Source organism: Dipodomys spectabilis, unplaced genomic scaffold (genome assembly GCF_019054845.1).
Source record: "Dipodomys spectabilis isolate Male_0828 unplaced genomic scaffold, ASM1905484v1 ptg000017l, whole genome shotgun sequence".
Taxonomy (NCBI): Eukaryota; Metazoa; Chordata; class Mammalia; order Rodentia; family Heteromyidae; genus Dipodomys; species Dipodomys spectabilis.
Window position 1 is genome coordinate 10,733,960 of NW_024870694.1, and position 20,765 is coordinate 10,754,724.

Below are 20,765 nucleotides of genomic sequence, written 5' to 3' on the forward strand. Positions count from 1 at the left end.
TTCTGGCTTTATTTGGGGGGTGCTTAATTGGAGATAAGAATCTCATGGACTTTCTTGCTTGGCTTTGAACCTCAATCCTCTCATCTTAGCCTCCTGATTTCCAGGCATGAGCAACCAGCATCTGACTTGATTAAACACATTTTAAGGGATAAAAATCATTATAAAATTATTGGTGTGATAGTTTTTGAGCTGAGGAGTGCCTTCACTACTCTTAATTATATTATATACTAATTAAAGTGAAACAAAGGCAGTCATCCATAAATGACGACATTAGGCCATAAACTTAAGAATTGTGATTAAATAATTTCATGTATTTCCAAGCCCTTAACCTTTCAATGTGGAAAGGAAAAGAGAGGAAAGAACAGAATAGGGGAGTAGAAAGGAGAGGCAAAGGAGGAGAGAAAAGAGTAAGAGAAAAAGAGGGGCTGGGAGAAGAAATGGGAAATACAGGTAATAAGAATCACATGTCCTTTTTGGTAAAAGATGACCAGAATTCACTCATTTAAACAATTTTGCTATCTAGACAGTGCAGTCTTTCAGGGAACAAAGCTAGCTATCAAGATGATAAAAATACTTACTGCGAGAAGTTTATCTCCAATCTGAAGTTTGCCATCTTTATGTGCTGCACCTCCCTCAATTATTTTAGTTACATAAATGCTATTATCCCCAGGAATATGCTGATTTCCAACACCTCCAGCAATGCTGAACCCAAGACCTATTTAGGATACAATAGTTTTAGACTCAATAAAAGTGAACTGAAAGGGGCAAGGAGAAGAAATATGATCATGATACCGACTTTAAAAATTAGAAGGTGATAGTTTTATCACACTGTTTAAAAAAATAGAAAAGAATTTATTATAAAAATCCTCAGTGTACAAGATGAAATGTAATTCATGAACTGAAACACTGAAACCTCTTTGTACATTAAAGATGATTTTTTTTAAAGATGATTTTTAAAAAAGCCTGGCACTGAGCGATGGGTGACAATGTTATTAGACACTTTGGATTCATATACTGTTTTGTAGAATGGGAATTTCTTTGTACAACCACTTAAAGATAATAAAAAAATTAAAAAAAAACCCTAGAGCTGGTAGTTCATGCCTGTAATCCTACCTACTCAGGAGGCTGAGATTTGAGGATTGCTGTTCGATGCTTGCCCAGGCAGGAAAGTCCATGAAATTCTTATCTCCAATTAACCAGAAAACCAGAAGTGGTGCTGTGGCTCAAAGTGGTAGAGCACTAACCTTGAGCAAAAAATCACTGGGAAAGTGCCCAGGCCCTGAGTTGAAGCCAATGATGAACAAAACATTAAAAACAAACAAACAAAAAAATACCTTCAGTATTTATGTCCCAAGTAGGGGTCGATTATATGGGCACTCTTATAGTTACAGATTCCTTTTTACTTTTAGGTTCCTCCTTAAAATCATTTTGTAAGTGGGTTTAATAGTCCAAAAACAGACTGTGAAATTATGCTTCACTTTTTTTTCCATGCTAATTATGCTTATTAACATTTTTTATCTTTTCATAAGAATAAAATACCCCTCTGTACAGTATTTTTACAATAAAAAACTTATTTAAAAAAATGTAGGGGCTGGGAAGGTGGCTCAATGGTAAAGCGCTTGCATTGCATAACTGAGGCCCTGGGTTCGATTCCTCAGCACCAAATAAGCAAAAAGAAAAAAGCCGGAAGTGGCGCTGTGGCTCAAGTGGGTAGAGCGCTAGCCTTAAGCTGAAGAGCTGAGTGACAGTGCCCAGGCCCAGAGTTCAGGCCCCACGACTGGACCCCCTCCCTCCCCCCCCAAAAAAGTGGAGTTTTCCCAATATTTTAGAAAGTAAGGATTTTAAGTCATAAGTTCCAAGTCTGTGTTCCTTTTTTATCTGGAATTCTATTTCCATAAAGCCAAGTTTTGGAATTATTATTCATAGCTATTTACCCTTAGTCCTACCAATGCTTTCAAAATTTACAAGTCACATCACACTTCACCAATCTTAATGTATATGGAACTGCTATGACAAGCACTACAAATACTTTGTTGTTTTAACAGCCTATATTTAATCTTTTAAGTTAATCTGTATTTACAGTGATTTGTAAAATAAACATTGCACATGACTTCAAGAGTATTTTTTTAATGTCAAGAGTCATTAACAAAAGATCTGTCCTTAGAGCAAATAGGAACCCACTACTTTAAGTTCCTTCTAAAAATGAAAATGGATATGGAAATTTTGAATATAACAAACATATGAACTTATTTTTATATTTTTATTTTTGCCAGTCCTGGGGCTTGAACTCAGGAACTGGGCACTGTCTCTGAGCTTCTTTTACTTAAGGATGGCACTCTACCATTTGAGCCAAGAGCCACTTCTGGCTTTTTCTATTTATGTGGTACTGAGGAATTGAACCCAGGGCTTCATGCATGCTAGACAAACACTCTACCACTAAAGCCATATTCCCAGCCCAAACTTATTTTTTTTGGTAAGTGCTGGTCCTGGGACTTGAACTTAGGGCCTAGGTAGTGTCCCTTTTGATCAAGACAGTGCTCTACCACTTGAGCCTATAGCTCCATTGGTTAACTGGGTATAAGAGTCTCACAAAGTTTCTGCCCAGGCTGGCTTCAAATCATGATTCTCAGATCTCAGGTTCCTGAGTAGGATTATAGGTGTGAGCCAATGGCACCTGGCATATGAACTTATTTTTAAATTATAAACTAATATATATGCACAGTTTAAAAATGTAATAGTAGTACATATAAGTTAACAATAACTTTTCAAATGATGCAGTCTTGGAGGGTATACAGACAATCTAAAATGCTACTTGAGACAAAAACCAGTAGAAATAACAGTAGACTATAAGTATTGTTAATCTTAGAATATACATAGAAATAAATTCATAATTACGAACCCAGAATTTAGCTCAGAGATTTCCAACTTAATAATCTGTCTTAGCTTGATTTACTACATACCTTTAGGACCTTTAATTAGTTTTATTTCCATTATTTTTTCGGATACTGGTTTTCGTCTTTTTACATATAATCGTACAATAGATCCTGCTTCTTTCAATGCTTCAACTGCTTTGCTATGTGTTACATCACGAACATCTGCTTCATTTACTCGCAATATACAGTCATTGACCCTAAAAAAGTTAAATATTAAAAACTTTAAATATCAATGTTCTATTTTTATCAAGTTTTTGTTATTTTTATTCTTAAGATAAAGAGAATTTACTCCAAAAACTGTGAATGAAGAGGCTGAATGTTAAATTCCAATGTATGAATACACTATTTCCTAAGGATCTAGCAAAGGGAGCAATACAATAGTACAAATAATGTATCACACAAACATTAAATATCTATTCTTTGGCATTAACCAAATACTATGTACTTCTCTTCAGTGTTTAACCCTTTCAACAAGGTGTGTGTGTGTATGTATATATATGTATATATATGTATATGTATATATATATATATATATATATATATGTATAAAATCACTATTTTTATGGAGAAACCGGAGTAAGTTTAAATAACTCTCCCCAAACCATATTAATAAGTGACACAAATGTTATGTAAAGATAAGAAAAATGAGGTTCAAAGAAACTGATTAACTGATTAAGGTCACAGATAATATCAAAACATGTATTAATTCAATGGCTTTTTCAAAAATAATTCAGTGTCTTTTCCACCTTCAATACTGAATGATGTTTGCTTGATATTTATATGAAGTTGAAGAGTAAGTTATCTAATTCAAAGTTCAAATATACATATAAGTAATGCAATTTGTTGGAGTGATACATTCTTTAAGTATTTCACTTGTTCTTTTTCTAACTTTTCCCCCTTGTTCTGGTTTCACTTGTAACTGCATAAAACTCTATTAGAGAAAAAAAAAGATGACACAGAATGGAAAACAAAATACAATGCAAACATTAAACCTACATTTGATAAGCTTCTTTAATGATTCAAAGAAAGAAAGTCTATACTAAAAGCAATAATACTTCAGAGTTAAGACCATTGGCATGTTCTTGGTTACAACAAAGGTAACACATTAATTTCCACATAAACAGTACAAATTAAAGATGTAACATAATCAGGAAATCAATATCTACACTTACATGAATGGTCAAATTCTTAATTTTTATGTCTAATTTCATTAGTATACCAACTGCCATATTCAGTAAAAAGTCCAGTTTACAGATGGAAGATCTGCTGAAGTTGCCAATAGTCTTAAAACAACATGCTATTTTTAAACAGATTATATAAAATCTTTAGCTTTAAAATTTCACTCTAAAATGACATCTATGCACACACAAAGAAATATGCCATAACTTATGGGCTAAGAAATGTTATTTAACTAAGATCAATATTAATTTTAGCCAAGGAAATCTTATTTACAGCTTGCATTACTTTGTTCTTTGTGGTATGGCGCAAAATCAGATATATATGTTCTTCTGTATTGTTTTAGTGGAGAGGTGCTGAGAATGGAACCCATTCTCACGCTTGGTCAAATACTCTACCTCTGGGTATGTTGAGATATGATCCATATTACAAAGCTCAGAGTGGCCCTAAATTTGCTATGTGGCCTAGGGTAGTCTCATTCTTGCCATATCTTGCCTCTGCTTCAGTGTTATTTTTACTGGTATGAGCAACAATGCCAGCCTTTCTCTTTATCTTAAATTTAGGTTTATTCACATTCATCAAACAGAAAAAAAGGAAAATATTTTTGGCTTTATTCAAAACTAAGGAAACTCATAATTTCTATAAATTTGGTCATACACATTTAAACTATCAAACTTTTTATTTAAAACATTATTTAGATATGGTGAAAAAATTCTTAATAAAGATGGAAACAATGCTAAGAGCATAAATGCATTATTCATTTCTTTGAATGTTATTTGTGCATTTTACTCTTATTAGTGAGTACAAAAGTGCTTCTTACTTATGTTTATTCTTTTCCTAATATGCTTTAAGAAAATTATCTATAAAGTAGAGTCATCATCACAACATGAAGTATAAGACATACCGCAATCTTCCATCTTGGGCAGCTGCACCCCCTGTGATAATTTTGGTAATGAAAATACTTGAGTCATCTCCAATGTGTGGGTTGTCTGTACCTCCTGCAATGCTGAAACCAAGCCCTGAATTTCCCTAGGAATAGAAGGAAAAATTTTAACACAATAACTATTATTTTTATTGATAAACTTCTGTCACTTAATTTCCAGAAACTGTATGTGAGCAGGTGGCCTTAATTATAAGTAAGACACTTTCATATCTATTATTTTCCTTATAGTCTAGCATGACTTCAAACATGTAGACTAATTGTCTAAGGTTGTCTAAGATTTTAGTTTTAAATATGCACACATGCTGTTATTTATGAGATTTTCTCTCATGGAATACTTAATTGCTCAGAACTGCTGGTCAGACAAGGTGCCATTACTAAAATTCAGTATTGACTGAACCCAGATGGAAAATACTAAAATTCAGTATTGACTGAACACATGGAAAATCTATCTCCAGAAATTTGTTTCACATCTGAATCGTACCCTAAGTTATTTTCAAAGTGGAAAAGAAGTTAAGTTTTGGTATAGTTTGTTCCATTAACTATGGGTATTATTTTGCTAGGAAAGAAAACTGATACAATGTCAGTTGCTACAAGGCAGTTTTCTTTTTTTTTTTTTTTGGGTCCGGTCGTGGAGCCTGAACTCTGGGCCTGGGCGCTGTCCCTCAGCTCTTCAGCTCAAGGCTAGCGCTCTACCACTTGAGCCACAGCGCCACTTCCGGCTTTTTTCTTTTTGCTTATGTGGTGCTGAGGAATCGAACCCAGGGCCTCATGCATGCAAGGCAAGCGCTCTACCACTGAGCCACCTTCCCAGCCCTAGAAGGCAGTTTTCTTAAATAAATAATATTTTATTATAGACCTATAAATATTAAAACAAGAAGCACTTTAGAAATTGTCAGTCTAAAGGAATCTGAGACAACTAAGTAATATAATAATAAAGCAAGAAGCATTTTAACTACTAAGGAAGTATGATGAATATTAAACAATAATTAATAAATACTGTTTCATTAGTTGAATCATATATGTTGTAAAAAAGTAACATGTTAAAAATAGGGAACAGGAGTTTAGAGAAAATGAGAATTTTTCTGTGTTTCTTTTGCAAGGTGTCTGTAAATCTAAAACAATTTTAAAATTAGAAAAATGTAGTTAAAAGAATATTAAAGAAAAAATTATGAAAATATCATGGCTAATTTTCTGATTTATAAATTTATAAAAGAAACTATTACATTTTTCTGTTTTTGAAAGATGTTCTCCCTTGAATCCTCTATGATCAAGTAGTTTATTTAAAAGTTCTTTAAAATAACAGATTAAGATCATTAAGTTTTTACCCTTTCAAGTGTGATTTCTTCATATTCATAATCTGCATCAGTGCCATTAACCTAAAGGGGGAAAGAGATGTAGCTCAGAAATTTAGAGTGAAAAAATCTGAAATGGCAAGATAATTTTTCCATGATTTATTAATGAAAATCTGTTAAATGTGACAGTGATGAAATAATACACCTCATTTCAATAATTTTAGGGAAGATTTTCAAGAAATGGAAGACTACAAATGTGACTGTTGGCATTCGTATCTTTCACCACAGGAAAATATTATCAGACTCTTCCTCTGTCTTGATCCACAAATCTAACTAGCTGCTAGCTCTAAAATTCTTCAATTTTCCTGAAAACCGTTAATCTTCATTCTCATTGATACTACCTTCTTCTCATTGATACTACTGTGTTAAGTTCCTCTGAAATACTGCAATACCCAATCATTTAGACTGGTAATACCAACTGCCATATGTGCTTTAATCATCTGTACTTATAAAAAAAACCCAGGATAATAAGAAACTCTCTAAAATGTTCAGAAACTCTTTGTAAACTTATTTCAAGTCTATGGTTTGGAAGTTAAGGCTCTGCAGAAATGAGTGCCTGTTTGCCACTTACCTTCATTCCAAAAATACAACTTGTACTTCATCACATTCTAACATATTGTTCAATTTGAATGACTCCTACTTCCAAATATCCTGCAATTTCCCACCTTTACAGTTGAACTTTTATGCTTCCTCTATCACAAATTTCATTCAATAGTTCATGCCCAAGTTAGATTTACCATCTGCTCACATATTAGAAATATCTGTAATATTAGCACTTACACTCCTATACAGTAGCTGACACCAATGGACAGCCAAGTAAATGAAGTTATTTTGGACCTTTATATTTACTAATCTTGCTTTCAACTTGGTGATATTTTGCCTAAAATACATATACATATTTTCCTTAAACATATGTGCATTTATTTCTTATATTATATAACTCTTAGTTCTTACAACCTATATGAGTTCTAAAAGGAAAACATGATCACCAATTCTGCCCATAAACAAAATATATTTCAACAAAGAAAACATAAAAGGAGTATGTGGACTGAAAATCACATTCAGAAATGGGGAGAAAAAGAATTTTAAAATAACATCTAAAGCATTTTCATAGTGAAAAAAAATAACATCTATAAAATGATATATACCAGTCTATTAAAAAAAAAAAAACCAACCCAAAGCATAGGCACCTACTTCCTCATCTGCCAAATACCCTTTGAACTATAAGATTATTTTTTAAAATCAGATTCTACTATTTTGGCTTTTAGTATTGAAAGAGAAGAAAACTTTTTTTTTTTTAAGTCTTTTTTTTTTTTTTTTTGGTCGGCCATGGGGCTTGAACTCTGGGCTTGGGTGCTGTCCCTCAGCTCTTCAGCTCAAGGCAAGCGCTCTACCACTTGAGCTACAGCGCCACTTCCGGTTTTCTGGTGGTTTATTGGAGATAGGAGTCTCAGGGTCTCTCCTGCCCGGGCTGGCTTTGAACCGCGATCCTCAGATCTCAGCCTCCTGAGTAGCTAGGATTACAGGCGTGAGCCACCAGCGCCCGGCAAGAGAAGAAAACTTTTAAACAAAGTAACTTTCAAGAAAAGCTATAATCCATGAAAAAATTACAGTTATAACTATTTTAATACTTGATCACACAAACAAACCTGTTTACTAAAAATTTCCTGAAAATTCTAAAATGACTGTGAATACCCATTAAGAGAAAATAATGTCAATACCTTTGTATCTACATAAAAAATCAGACAGAAATGGTAAAATTTTTTGAAACATGGGAAGGAAACAGAACTTACATAAGTTGGTGTTTCCAAGCTGTCTGTGTTGACCAATACAGGAGGAGGATTTGCCTTTATAGAAAGAATTATAAATGTGTTAAGTCTACTACTATAATCACAATACTGAATAATAAATGTTAGGAATATATAGTGATTTGGCTTTTTCTTTGTAAAAATGTATTCTGAATTACAGTCTCATATAAATGTGTAGAAAATTGCACAGAGATTACATATACCCTTCACTCAGACTCCCCAAAGTAACTAGAGCATACAGTAAAACCAGAAAACTGAGACAAGATATGTTTGCAACATCCCATGGTTTTATTTGCTATTTCCTAAGTTACAATTTTATGAGAGCTTTTTATATGCTAAGTAATGCATACAATTTCTAGTACCACGTAGCAAAAAAACAAAACAAAGCAGCTGTTTCCTTTTGAGAAATGAGATGCTATTTCTGTTAAAATAGCATAGATATTTCACAAAATTCATCTTCTTTAGTATAACATAACAACTCTTCAATAGAAAACCAGGTTTTCTATTCTCAAGGATCTCATGAATTTCAATCATGCCTATCACCCTGAAAAAAAAAATCCCCTCTTAACTAAACTGTGTTTAAAGATCAAACAACAATGTGTCACACAAAAACTTAATCTCAAAACTTTAGATAATCAGAAACATTTTAAATGTAAAAGTCCTTGATGATTTCTGACAAATTATTACATTACATTATCCATCCGTACTACTCAAATAACAACAATGTGGATTACTGGCTGTGAGAAGTAATTTTTATGTGGATGATAGAATAAAGTTTAATACCAAATGAAAAAAACCGTATCAAAAAAGATACATTCCTGTCAAAATTATTTCTTCAATATTTAAGATTATAAAAGTACTAAATTCAAGCAAATTTTCATAGAGTAACATAATGATTACTTAGTAGATATGCTTAGGAGTTTTAGGAGATATGCTTATATACCCTAATAATCTTTTACTCTAAAGAATTACACAAAATAGTTCTATGAAAGAACATTTTAACACAAAATAATAATTACTTTCAAATGTGTTAGCTTTTAAAAAATATGAGTTATCTGAGCCAGGTGTGCTGGTAGAATATCTGTAATTCTAGCACTTTGGGAGGCTAAGGCAGATTTTTGAGTCAGCCTGGACTTCATAATGAGTCTATAACTTTAAAAAAACAAAAAACAAACCAAAGATGCCCCTTCAAAAACCATAATGCATATTTGGAATTCAAATGATAAACTATTTTCAGCATAATATTGATTTGAATGATATAAGAAAGTACTGTTTCATGATTTTGAAAAATTACACTGTATATCTCTGGGCCATGTATGTTAAACAGTAGGTTAAAATGAGTAAAAAACATTTTTGTGGTATATAAACATAATATTAACTACTGTTTGTCAAGTCAAACATTAAATATATAATATCTTCCCCTAGGAATATTTCAGTAAAAATAAAACCTCATAAACAAAGATTCTACATGTAAGATTGCTATTTAAGCAAAGCTACTGACTGAGACATATAAGAATTTTTGAACATTTGAAATTACTTGTTTCTCAATTCATGCTGTTGAGAACTGTATACTACTTAAGCTATTATATCAGAGAACAGTAACAATAAAAAATAAGGCTATTGAAAGCTGGGAAAGGAAATATACTTTTGAAGTTACAGGAAGAAAGCAATTTAGTTCCCTTTATTTATAGTAAACATATAAAAGAAAAAGTTTTTTTATTAAAGTCTAGTGTGTATTATAAATCATAATAATGTTAACTAACTGCTTGAGCATTACTAACATTCCCTCTATAGAGAAATTTTCTTTTGATTCTAATCATTTAAAATCTTGCTAACATTAAGATACATGCAAACAAAGCGATAAGGTCTTACATTTCTTTAAACAAGGGGAATAAGAGCTGTTTATAAAACAAGAGTACAAATGAACTTTTTACAACCACTGAAAGATAATAAAAATACAATTTATCAAAGGAGAGTATACATGAATTGATGACTGCTGTAGCTATTTTATTTGTCAAGCAAAATCCATCTTACCACATAAACTATCATCCCATCTTAATGAAGCTGCAAAAAACTACCAAATGAAACTATACAGGAGATTAAAATCTCAACAAACCCTGGACCCAGATGCTTAATTCCCAGTGAAAGATCATGAGATTAATGAATAAATGAGAGAAATTCTGCCCTCAAAAGCAGCATTGCCACAATAAAGGATTTAAGTGAGAATGAAGAGGAAGAGGGTCCAAACAATGAGCTCAATGAATCGGTGATAAGAATGGCTGATTAAATAAGGAAATGATGCTTAAAAAGCTGGATAAGCTGGGCACTGGTGGCTTATGCCGTAATCCTAGCTACTCAGGAGGATGAGCTCTGAGGATCTCGGTTCAAATCCAGCCCTGGCAGGAAAGTGTGCAAGACTCTTATCTCCAATTAACTACCAGAAAACTGGAAGTGGCGCTGTGGCTCCAGTGGCAGAGTGATTGCCTTGAGATGAAGAGCTCAAGGATAGCGTCCAGGCCAAGAGTTCAAGCCCCATGACTGAAAACAAACAAACAAAAAGCAGCTGGATAAATTCCAAGAAAATAAGAATAAATAATAAGATAATACAGCTGAATCAACTAAAGAAGGAAATGTAAGATATGATAGAAGAATTTAAAAAGGGATGGTAACTATGAAAAAAATCATGACAATAAAGAATTAAATTGCTCAAATAAAAAATACAACTGAAAGAACCGAAGTTGCAAACAGGGCACCAGAGGTTGGAAGATAAAGAAGAGGAATAAGACCAAACTGTCCAAGATACTGAAAAAAAAAAAAAAGGCTTAAAAGATACCAAGGGGATTTACAAGACCCTTAGGGTTTCATCAAAAGATTAAAATTTCGGGCTGGGAAGGTGGCTCAGTGGTAGAGCCCTTGCCTTGCATGCATGAGGCCTTGGGTTCGATTCCTCAGCACCACATAAGCAAAAAGAAAAAAGCTGGTAGTGGCACTGTGGCTCAAGTGGTGGAGAGCTAGCCTTGAGCTGAAGAGCTGAGGGATAGCGCCCAGGCCCAGAGTTCAGGCCCCACGACTGGACCCCCCCCCCAAAAAAAAGATTAAAATTTCAAGTTAGTTGTATAATTTTTTTTTTTTAAAGTTAAACCCAAATAGATTTAACAGACATATACATACAGTTTATTTAAAAAAAAAATGTGCATTTTTTTTTTTGGTCCTTCCTTCTCCTTCTCTCCCCCCTCTCTTTCTTTCTTTTTTTGGTTGGTCGTGGGGTTTGAACTCTGGGCTTGGGCACTGTCCCTCAGCTCTTCAGTTCAAGGCAAGCACTCTACCGCTTCAGCCACAGCGCCACTTCCATTTTCTGGTGGTTAATTGGAGATAAGAATCTCATGGACTTTCCTGCGTGGGCTAGCTTTGAACCACGATCCTCAGTTCTCAGCCTCCTGAGTAGCTAGGATTACAGGCATGAGCCACCAGTGCCCAGCTCTTTCTTTACTGGGAATTGAACCCAGGACATTGCACTTGCTAAGCAAGAGCTTTGCTACACTGAGCTACATCTGAGCCCTACAAAGGGGTTTCAATTCAACATGTAGTTTATAAGTACAATGTATTTTTAAAATAGTCTTTCAAAAGTATTTTAACATTTATCTTTGTCAACAAATCAGTTTATAAGTACAATGCATCTAGTCCAAGATTACCCCTTTCATTGCTCTTCCCTGTCTCTACACCTCCCACTTACCCCTTCAAGTTACCTGGCTACTTTTTCACATGTGTATATTGAATATTATGACTGTTGTTGCCCACCATTTCTCTCTCCTTTTCTCTACTCCTACCTCCCAACACCTGTTCCAGATTCCAAGTAGTCATTTTGTTAAACTGTAAATTACTTGTTTAAAGGAGTTACATTATTGGAATCCTTCACTATGTATACCATGTTAGTCAATTTGTTTGTAAATATCTGACTATGACCCTGTGTATCTTTTCATATGTCTGAGACAATTATATGTATGCATGAAAATAGAACAATAAAATCCATTAAAAATCGTAAATGAAGTGGTTGAATAGGCTTAAGAAAGAAAAGGGGAAGATATGCTCAAAGTACTTTACATGCCTGTATGGAAATATCAGAATAAACTTCTTTATATAATTAGTATACATCAATAAAAACAAAGTAAGAACTACAGGCATTAAATTAATAATAATAAAAATAACAGACAAGTTCAGGAAAGAAACACCCTTAGACACAAATAGAACGAAGAGAATAGTGAAAGATGTCAAAGAGAGAAAACATATAACTTATAATGGCAAGTGCATTAGAATCATCAGCATATTTCCTTAACACAGACATGGAAAAATGTAATTCAAGTCATGAAACATAATGCCAGAGTACTGTACATTGAAGCTATCAACACAGATGAAGACATAAAAAAATTTCAATGATAAACAAAAACTAAAGGAAATCTTGACTACTAAACTAGAACTGCAAAAGATAGTTAAGGAAATACTACCCACAGATGATAATCAAAAACAGAAAACTACAGGAAGGAATAAGCCTTACAAGAAGACTATGTTAGCAAAACAGGAAGAATAACAAGCAAGAATCACAAAAAACAACAAAATGACAAGAAGTATAACATGCCTCTCTCCATGTTTAATGTTAATGGGCTCAACTCTCTAATCATAAGATGTAAAACAACCACTTGGGTCAAAAAACAAATCCAATCATTTGTTGCCTGCAAGAAACATATCTTACCAATAAACACAAGTTTAGAGTAAAAGGCAAGAAAAAGACCTTCCAAGCAAACAAGTCCCAAAAGCAGGTAATAGTACCCAAACTTATAGCTGATAAAACAGACTTTAAGCTAAAATCAGTCACAGGAGACAAGTCACTTCATATTAATAAAGGGAATGATGCACGAGGAAATTACTGTTGTTAACATATATGCACCAAACAGCAGTGCATCAGATTCAAGAGAAAAACACTTCTGGACTTAAAAGCTGTAATAAAGGCCCAACATAATACTAGTGAGAGACTTTATTAATACTTTATTATTACCAGTAAGTAGGTTGTCCAAACTAAAGATCAATAAAGAAACATTAGAATTAAGCGTCATCATGTATGCACCAAATGGGTTTAACAGACATCTCTACCAAGTGGGATTTCACTCAGAAGCAGAACAATACACATTTTTCTCAGCCAGTGGAATCTTCCCCAAACAGGTAATATCCTAGGGCATATAGCCACTCTGAGCAAGTATAAGCTAATTGGAATAACTCTGTGTATTCTATTAGACCACCATAAAGGAAATAAACTGTAGTTCAACATGGAGACTGAACAACAAACTGATGAATGATACATGGGTCTGGTGAAGAAATAAAGGGAGAAATAAAAAAAACTTCCTGGTAACTAATAAACATGAAAACACATCCTATTAGAACCTCTCGGAAACAGGAAAGATAATGTTAAAAGGAAGATTCATAGTCATGACAGCCATGAGGATTAAGATTTGAAGCAGGCCAGGGCAGGAAGAGTCCATGAGACTTTAATCTCCAATTAGCCAGCAAAAAGTCAAAAGTAGAGCTGTAGCTCAAGAGGTACAGTGCTAACCTTGAGCAAAAAAGCTCAGGGACATAAAAAAAAAAAAAAAAAAAAAATCAGTCGAAAAAAAGAGTATTACAACAAATACCCAAGGAAACCAAAGGATAATTAGGGAATACTTACACTCAAATAGGCTAGAATATGGAAAGGAAATGGATACATTTTTGCAGTGGACCCACCAAAACTGAAACAAGAGAATATATACCACTTAATCAGAGCTATATCAAGCAACAAAACTGAAGCAGTAATAAAGAATCTCCCCAAAGAAAAGTGCAGGTCCGTATGAATACACTGTTGAATTCTACCAGACTTTCAACGAAGAATAGCAATATTGCTCAGTCTTTATAAACAGAAAAGGTGAGTTACCAAGCTCACTGTATGAAGCAACCTATACTTATTTGAAAACCAGACAAAATCAAAGAGAACTTTAGATTAATTTCAATGAACACTGATGTAAAAATTCTCAAAAAAATCTTTTCAAACTGAACACTCAAAAAAATCATACACTATGATCAAGTTGGTTTCCTCCCAGGGATGCAAGGATGGTTTAACATACAAATTAATAAATGTAGTATATCACATGTATATATATATATAGCGTGTATATATATATATATATATACACACACACACACATTACATAGTGTATATATATACACGCTATATATATAGTATATCACAATGTAGTTTATCACATATCAAGAACACAAATTACACAGTCATCTTGATATAGAAAAAGCCTTTGAGAAAATTCAATGTCTTTTCAAGATAAAAGCTTTGAGAAGCTAGGAACAGAAGGGACACTTTTTTTTTTTTTGCCAGTCAGGGCTGGGCACTGTCCCTGAGCTGCTTTTACTCAAGCCTAGCATTCTACCAGTTGAGCCACAGTGCCACTTCTGGCCTTTTCTGTTTATGTGGACTGAGGGATCAAACCCAGGGCTTTATGCATGCTAGGCCAGCACTCGACTACTAAGCCACATTCCCAGCCCCAAAAGGGACATACTAAAAGGTTATATACAACATCATATTAAATGGGGAAAAATCAAAATAATTTCCGCTAAAGTTGGGAACCGGGCAAGGATGACCATCTCCTCACTCTTATTCAACACAGTACTAGAGCCCCTAGCAACAACTTTTCTCTTGTACAGAGTAGGCTTTAGGGGATAGTGGCAATGTTAGTGTTCATATATAGTACTTTCCCTGGATCCAAAAGGTTACACATGATGTGAGTTTTCATTAGAATTCACCTCTTTTTTTTTTTTAACTGTATTTTTTTGTCTTTTCTTTTTTGGTACTGGGGATCGAACCCAGGACGTTGCACTTGCTAGGCAAGTGCTTTGCACTGAGCTACATCCCAGCTGGATCCAAAAGGTATGTGTTCCAAGATACTCCATGGATGATTCAAACCATGAGTAGTAAAATACATCTTATAAAGACTGTTACTTTCCTATATATACATAATAGTTTTAAAATTTAATTTATAAATTAGAAAAAGATTAATAGTAGGTACTAACAAAACAGTAAGCAACGTCCTATGGTAAAAGTTATTTAAATTTTATGAGTTATACCAGGTGCTGGTGGCTTACGCCTGCAATCCTAACTACTAAGAAGGCTGGGATCTGCGGATCAAGGTTCAAAGCCAGCCCAGGCAGGCAGGAAAGTCTGTGAGATTCTTATCTCTAATAAACTACTCAGAAAAAGCCAGTGGCTCAAGTGGTAGAGTGCCAGCCTTGAGCATCCAGGTCCCAAGTTTAAGCCTCAGGACTGGTAAAAACAATAATAAAAAATTATGAATTGGCTGTGGCATTTTCCATTGAATATTTTTGGGCCATGATTTACTGCAAGTAAATGAAGGAAGACAAGCCTCAAATAAGGGTTGGATTACTGCATGTAATAAAAGAATTAACTAAAACAAATGTAAACCAACTCACTCTGATACAGGTTTAAATGTAAAAGAATATTTCATGCGCAAAAACAGTCATAAAGCCTTTTCTATGAATCTAAATGACAAGACAGTTCTTTAGAATTGGTAGAAATAAAGGTTTAAAGCATCTGTGTTTGTTTGGCTGGTTCTTGAGTTGTCCCTGAGCTTCTTTTGCTCAAGGTTACTGCTCTACTACTTGAGCCAGAGCTCTACTTCTGGCTTTTCCTGTGATTAACTGGAGATTAGAGTTTCATTAATTTTTCTGCCCAGGCTTTCTTCAAACCATGATCCTCAAAAGAGCTCAGCTTCCTAAGTAGGGAGGATTATAGGCATTAGCCACTGGCACCTGGCTAAAGCCTGTACTTTCAAAGCAGAGTTACCTCCTTGGGGTTAAATAAACTCAGTTTAAGAGGCCTATATAACACGGATGATATACTTACCATTACTGTTACAAAAAAGTATCATTAGCTTAATTCTGACTGTTACTAGTTCCATGTGGAGAAACTGAAATTCTGAGAAGGAATTTCACTATCATTACACATCTAGAAGTGAGCAGGGCTAGGAAGTGGTAGATTCAGGCCTGACTATAAAATAGATGCTGTTGAGCAACTTAAAGCAACCATTCAATGTATTCTTCCTGTACCACTGTGTAATAAGCAATTCCTATTTACTGGATCTTTCATAAAATTTCAGTCATTGTAATTTTATAATGATATGACTAATATAAAATTATTGAAAAGTACAAAAGCATTCTACAAAAAGTGAAATATGCTTTAAAAATTACCATCCATCTACCTTTGTGTAATTTGCCTGATATTCATACACATTAAAACTCTCATTTTAATAGGTGAAAAATATGAGAGTAAAAAATTTAGAAAGGAAGCTTGTTTGAGTGACAAAGTTAGGACAAAGACTGTATTTTGTGTCTTCTAGTTCTATTGCATACTAATATAACTGAATGTGAAATTTATCTTTAGAAAAAAAATTATAAAAATGTGGTTATATATTCCATAAGTGTGAACTGAAAATTTTATTTGGAGATATTTTAATCTGTTATTTTCATTTTATAATATACATACTATACTCAAAGAACACATGATGAAAAACAAGTCATACCAGCAGCTTCTTAGATGATACAATATAATTATTAAATTATCTTTCATGGACATTTTTAATGTATATAAAGTGTAAAGTGAGAATATGCCTTTTCTTGTATGTGTGTGTGTGTATATATATGTATATATACATATATATATATATATATCCTACTTTGTTTTACAAACTTGTTTCTTGGTTTGCTGTTTCAAAGAAATACAAGATAAAATGAATAGTTTGACTGGTGGATAGGCCTAGGTGCTTTGTAAGGTATTTCACATGCACCAATTATCCTTTATTTGGGGGAAGGTGGCAGTGTGAGACATGAAACCAGGGAACTTCTAACCATATCCCAAACACTAATTATGGTTTTAATCATTGTAAAATACCTCATTATTACTACTATCACCTTCAGATTAATAAACTAAAGCTTAGTATTGTTAAATCCTTTTCTGAGTTACAAAACAAGTGGTGTGATTGAATACCAAACCAAACCAATCTGACCTTTAAGATCTATATTTGTTTGAATTTGATGACTTAAAAATTTCCAAGAGTAGTTGAATACTAAGTTAGATTCACCAAAAGTAAAGAAATGAGAATGTTGAACAAGAAAGAATAAGTTCCAGTTGAAAAAAGGTCAGATGTTGGTAAAAGTTTGAATGGAATTCTAAGGAATTATGTATGTATGCACGAATATATGTATTATATATGTATGTCAGCCATGGGGCTGGAATTCAGGGCCTGGGTGCTATCCCTGAGTTTTTGTGCTCAAGGACAGTGCTCTACTGATTGAGCCATAGCTCCACTTTCAGATTTCTGATGGTTAATTGGAGATAAGAATCTCCTTCCTGGGCTGGCTTTGAACCTCAATCCTCAGATCTCAGCCTCCTAAGTAGCTAAGATTGTAAGCCTGAGCCACCAGCACCTGGCTTTAAGAAACAATTTAAACATTAAAATAAATGGAAGAAACAGTAGCAAAATAAACTTTCAAACCTCCTACTTTCAAGAAATTTCATAGTATTAATAATTCCCAGATACTTAGAACAATGTGATATTATAATAAGCTGTATGCTTTTCTCCATAATTATATCTTATCTGTAAGTTCGATTTCCTGTAAACAATATGGTAAGAATATGTGGAATTACCTATTCAATTCTTGAAGGTTTTTTGTAACTTAATTTTTAGATGATGAACAAAAAGGTAAAGATTATTTATAAGTAGTAACATTAGCCTAATTCAGTCATTACAATATTGAAATCTCATTGTAATACTGTCATTACTACTAGAATCTTACGTTTTGTAGGTATCCCTATAGACTTTCAGTTTTGAGCAAAGTGTATGAACTGAGTTATGAGTAATGACAGTGGTATCTCTTTTTCCCTCCAACAGGGCTTGTGTTGAACCTGCATTTATATAGCAAACATACTATGTCCATTATACTTTTGGCTACTGATTAATTTCACCAATAAAATCTCTGAACACATTAAATTTTAAATGAGATCCTTTACATCAAGATTATTAATATTATATATAAAATGCTACTATTAATTTGACTCTGTGTGAAAAGCAATTAATGTCAATGCTATTCTTTAGAACAGTAGGGCTCTAAAAATGAAAAATAATCATATTCTTGGACAACTGACATGTAAAGTATGCTATCTGAGAAGTAGAAATATTTCTAATATGGTATATATTGGGAAAAAACAGTGCTACATAAAAGGATATATCTAACACAAGATCAACTGTGATTTTTTTTTTTGTCGGTCGTGGGGCCTGAACTCTGGGCCTGGACGCTGTCCTTCAGCTTTTTAGCTCAAGGCTAGCGCTCTACCACTTGTGCCACAGCACCACTTCTGGCTTTTTCTCTGCTTATGTGATACTGAGGAATTGAACCCATAAATGCAAGGCAAACACTCTACCCCTGAGCCACCTTCCCAGCCCTTGAGTATGATTTTTGTAACCTTAAAAATTAGACAAAATTTTAAATATTTAAAAATATTTTAAAAATTAAACACAGAATGAATGTTATTTCATAATCTGCCTAATAAAATGGCAAATGTTAAACCATTTTATGTAAATCCCAAATACTGAATTTCTTTCTGTCTTTTCTTTTTTGTTGGTAGTGGGGCTTGAACTCTGGGCCTGGATGCTGTCCCTCAGCTGTTCAGCTCAAGGCTAGTGCTCTACCATTTGAGCCACAGCACCACTTTCAGTTTTCTGAATAGTTAATTGGAGATGAGACTCTCATGGATTTTCTTGCCTGGGCTGGATTTGAACAGTGATCATAGCTAGGATTAAAGGCATGAGCCACCAGGCCCGACCCCAAATACTGAATTTCTTAAAAGTACCAATTAATGCCCAAAGTAACAAACTAACCAAAAAATGTTAAAAACTAAAAAAAAAATAAAAAACAAAAGCAAACAAAATGTTTATAAAGAAAAAGTAAACCAATAAAAACCTGTGATACGATGGGTAGGATGACAGTATTCTCAGCGGGGACTGGCAGGACAGGGATCACAGGGACAGTGGGAGGAGAGGGAGGAACAGCTTCTGTTGGCTAAAAATCATCAATGACAAAAAATCAGAAAAACATCCAAGTAAAAGGGAAAACACTTAACAGAATGTTGCTCTATAAGAATATACTTTTCAGAAATAACTCAGAAATTTGTAAAATATTAACACTTTAAACTACGAATTTTAGAAAGAATTATACCACCAATTACAAGGTTTCTATAATTAAAAAGAATGACTTCTGTTTTTAATTGAAACAAAGTTTATTTATATAGTAATCAGGGTATGCCAATATTTTTTAAACAATGTCAACAATCCAATTACAAGAATCTGCCTTTCCCAAAATGTTTTTCTTCAACAGTGACTATTCTTTCAATGTTTAAGTAACAATAACAAAAAACAATCACTTAACCTACTCCTTCTTAGGAGATAAAACAGAAGTTTCACAGTTAGATAGTCAAGATACTTTTGTATCTCATTCAGGATATTTTAAAGTGTTTTTGCATTCCAAGAACCAAGAGTCTTTTTATTTGTTTTGTTTTATTTTTGCAGATGAGAGGACTGAATTCAGGGCCTTCCTTGCAAGGCAGGTGCTCTTCCACCGAGCGAAATCCCCAATCCCAAGAGTCATTTTATTAGCCCATCATGCAAACAACAAAGGTTAATAAATCTACAGACTAAAGATTAAAATAAAATCAAAGCTAAATTTTTACCATTTAAAACAATCTGCTCTTGGGGCTGGGAAGGTGGCTCATTGGTAGAGCGCTTGCCTTGCATGCCTGAGGCCCTGGGTTCGATTCCTCAGCACAACATAAGCAAAAAGAAAAAAGCCGGAAGTGGCACTGTGGCTCAAGTGGTAGAGCACTAGCCTTGAGCTGAAGAGCTGAGGGACAGTGCCCAGGCCCAGAGTTCAGGCCCCACGAACGGAACCCCCCCCCCCCAAAAAAAATCTGCTCTTAATAACCTCTGCTATTAAGAATAGTAATAACCTGACTAAAATTATGTCTGTATAGTCACCAACCCAACTAACATTCAATAATTGTCTATTATGTGCCAGACATATTAAGGCAAAAAACAAAATTGAGAGTACAGAAAACTCCAGTTATATAATTTAATGTTTGGATATTTATTTTATTTTAAAATAACACTTTATGTGAATTGATTCTATCTTTGGGTTTTTGTTGTCGTTGTATTTTGCTGATCCTGGGGCTTGAACTCAGGGCCTGGGTGCTATCCCTAAGTGTCTTTGTGCTCAAGGCTAGTGCTCTACCACTTGAGCCACAGCACCACTTCTGGTTTTTTCTGAGTAGTTTACCGAAGATAAAGAGTCTCACGGACTTTCCTGCCCGGGCTGGTTTTGAACTGCAATCCTCAGATCTCAGCCACCTGAATAGCTAGTGTTACAGGGGTGAGCCACTGGCATCTGGCTG

The 20,765-nt window shown here is 34.0% G+C and overlaps 1 protein-coding gene across 8 annotated transcripts in view; it reads right to left on the reverse strand.

Annotated features, from left to right (window-relative positions):
- Positions 1-20,765, reverse strand: part of Dlg1 (discs large MAGUK scaffold protein 1) — a 204,709-nt gene that overhangs the window by 75,427 nt on the left and 108,517 nt on the right. For 5 of the 8 annotated variants that reach the window (XM_042669937.1, XM_042669944.1, XM_042669962.1 and 2 more), the window contains exons 6-11: positions 19,283-19,381; positions 8,198-8,251; positions 6,378-6,428; positions 5,014-5,138; positions 2,961-3,130; positions 579-715 (exon numbers count right to left, since the gene is read on the reverse strand). In XM_042669937.1, coding sequence (XP_042525871.1) covers positions 579-715; positions 2,961-3,130; positions 5,014-5,138; positions 6,378-6,428; positions 8,198-8,251; positions 19,283-19,381 — 636 coding nt within the window. The remainder of the gene's footprint in view (positions 1-578; positions 716-2,960; positions 3,131-5,013; positions 5,139-6,377; positions 6,429-8,197; positions 8,252-19,282; positions 19,382-20,765) is intronic. The other 3 variants (XM_042669985.1, XM_042669978.1, XM_042669969.1) reach the window with 1 other exon arrangement.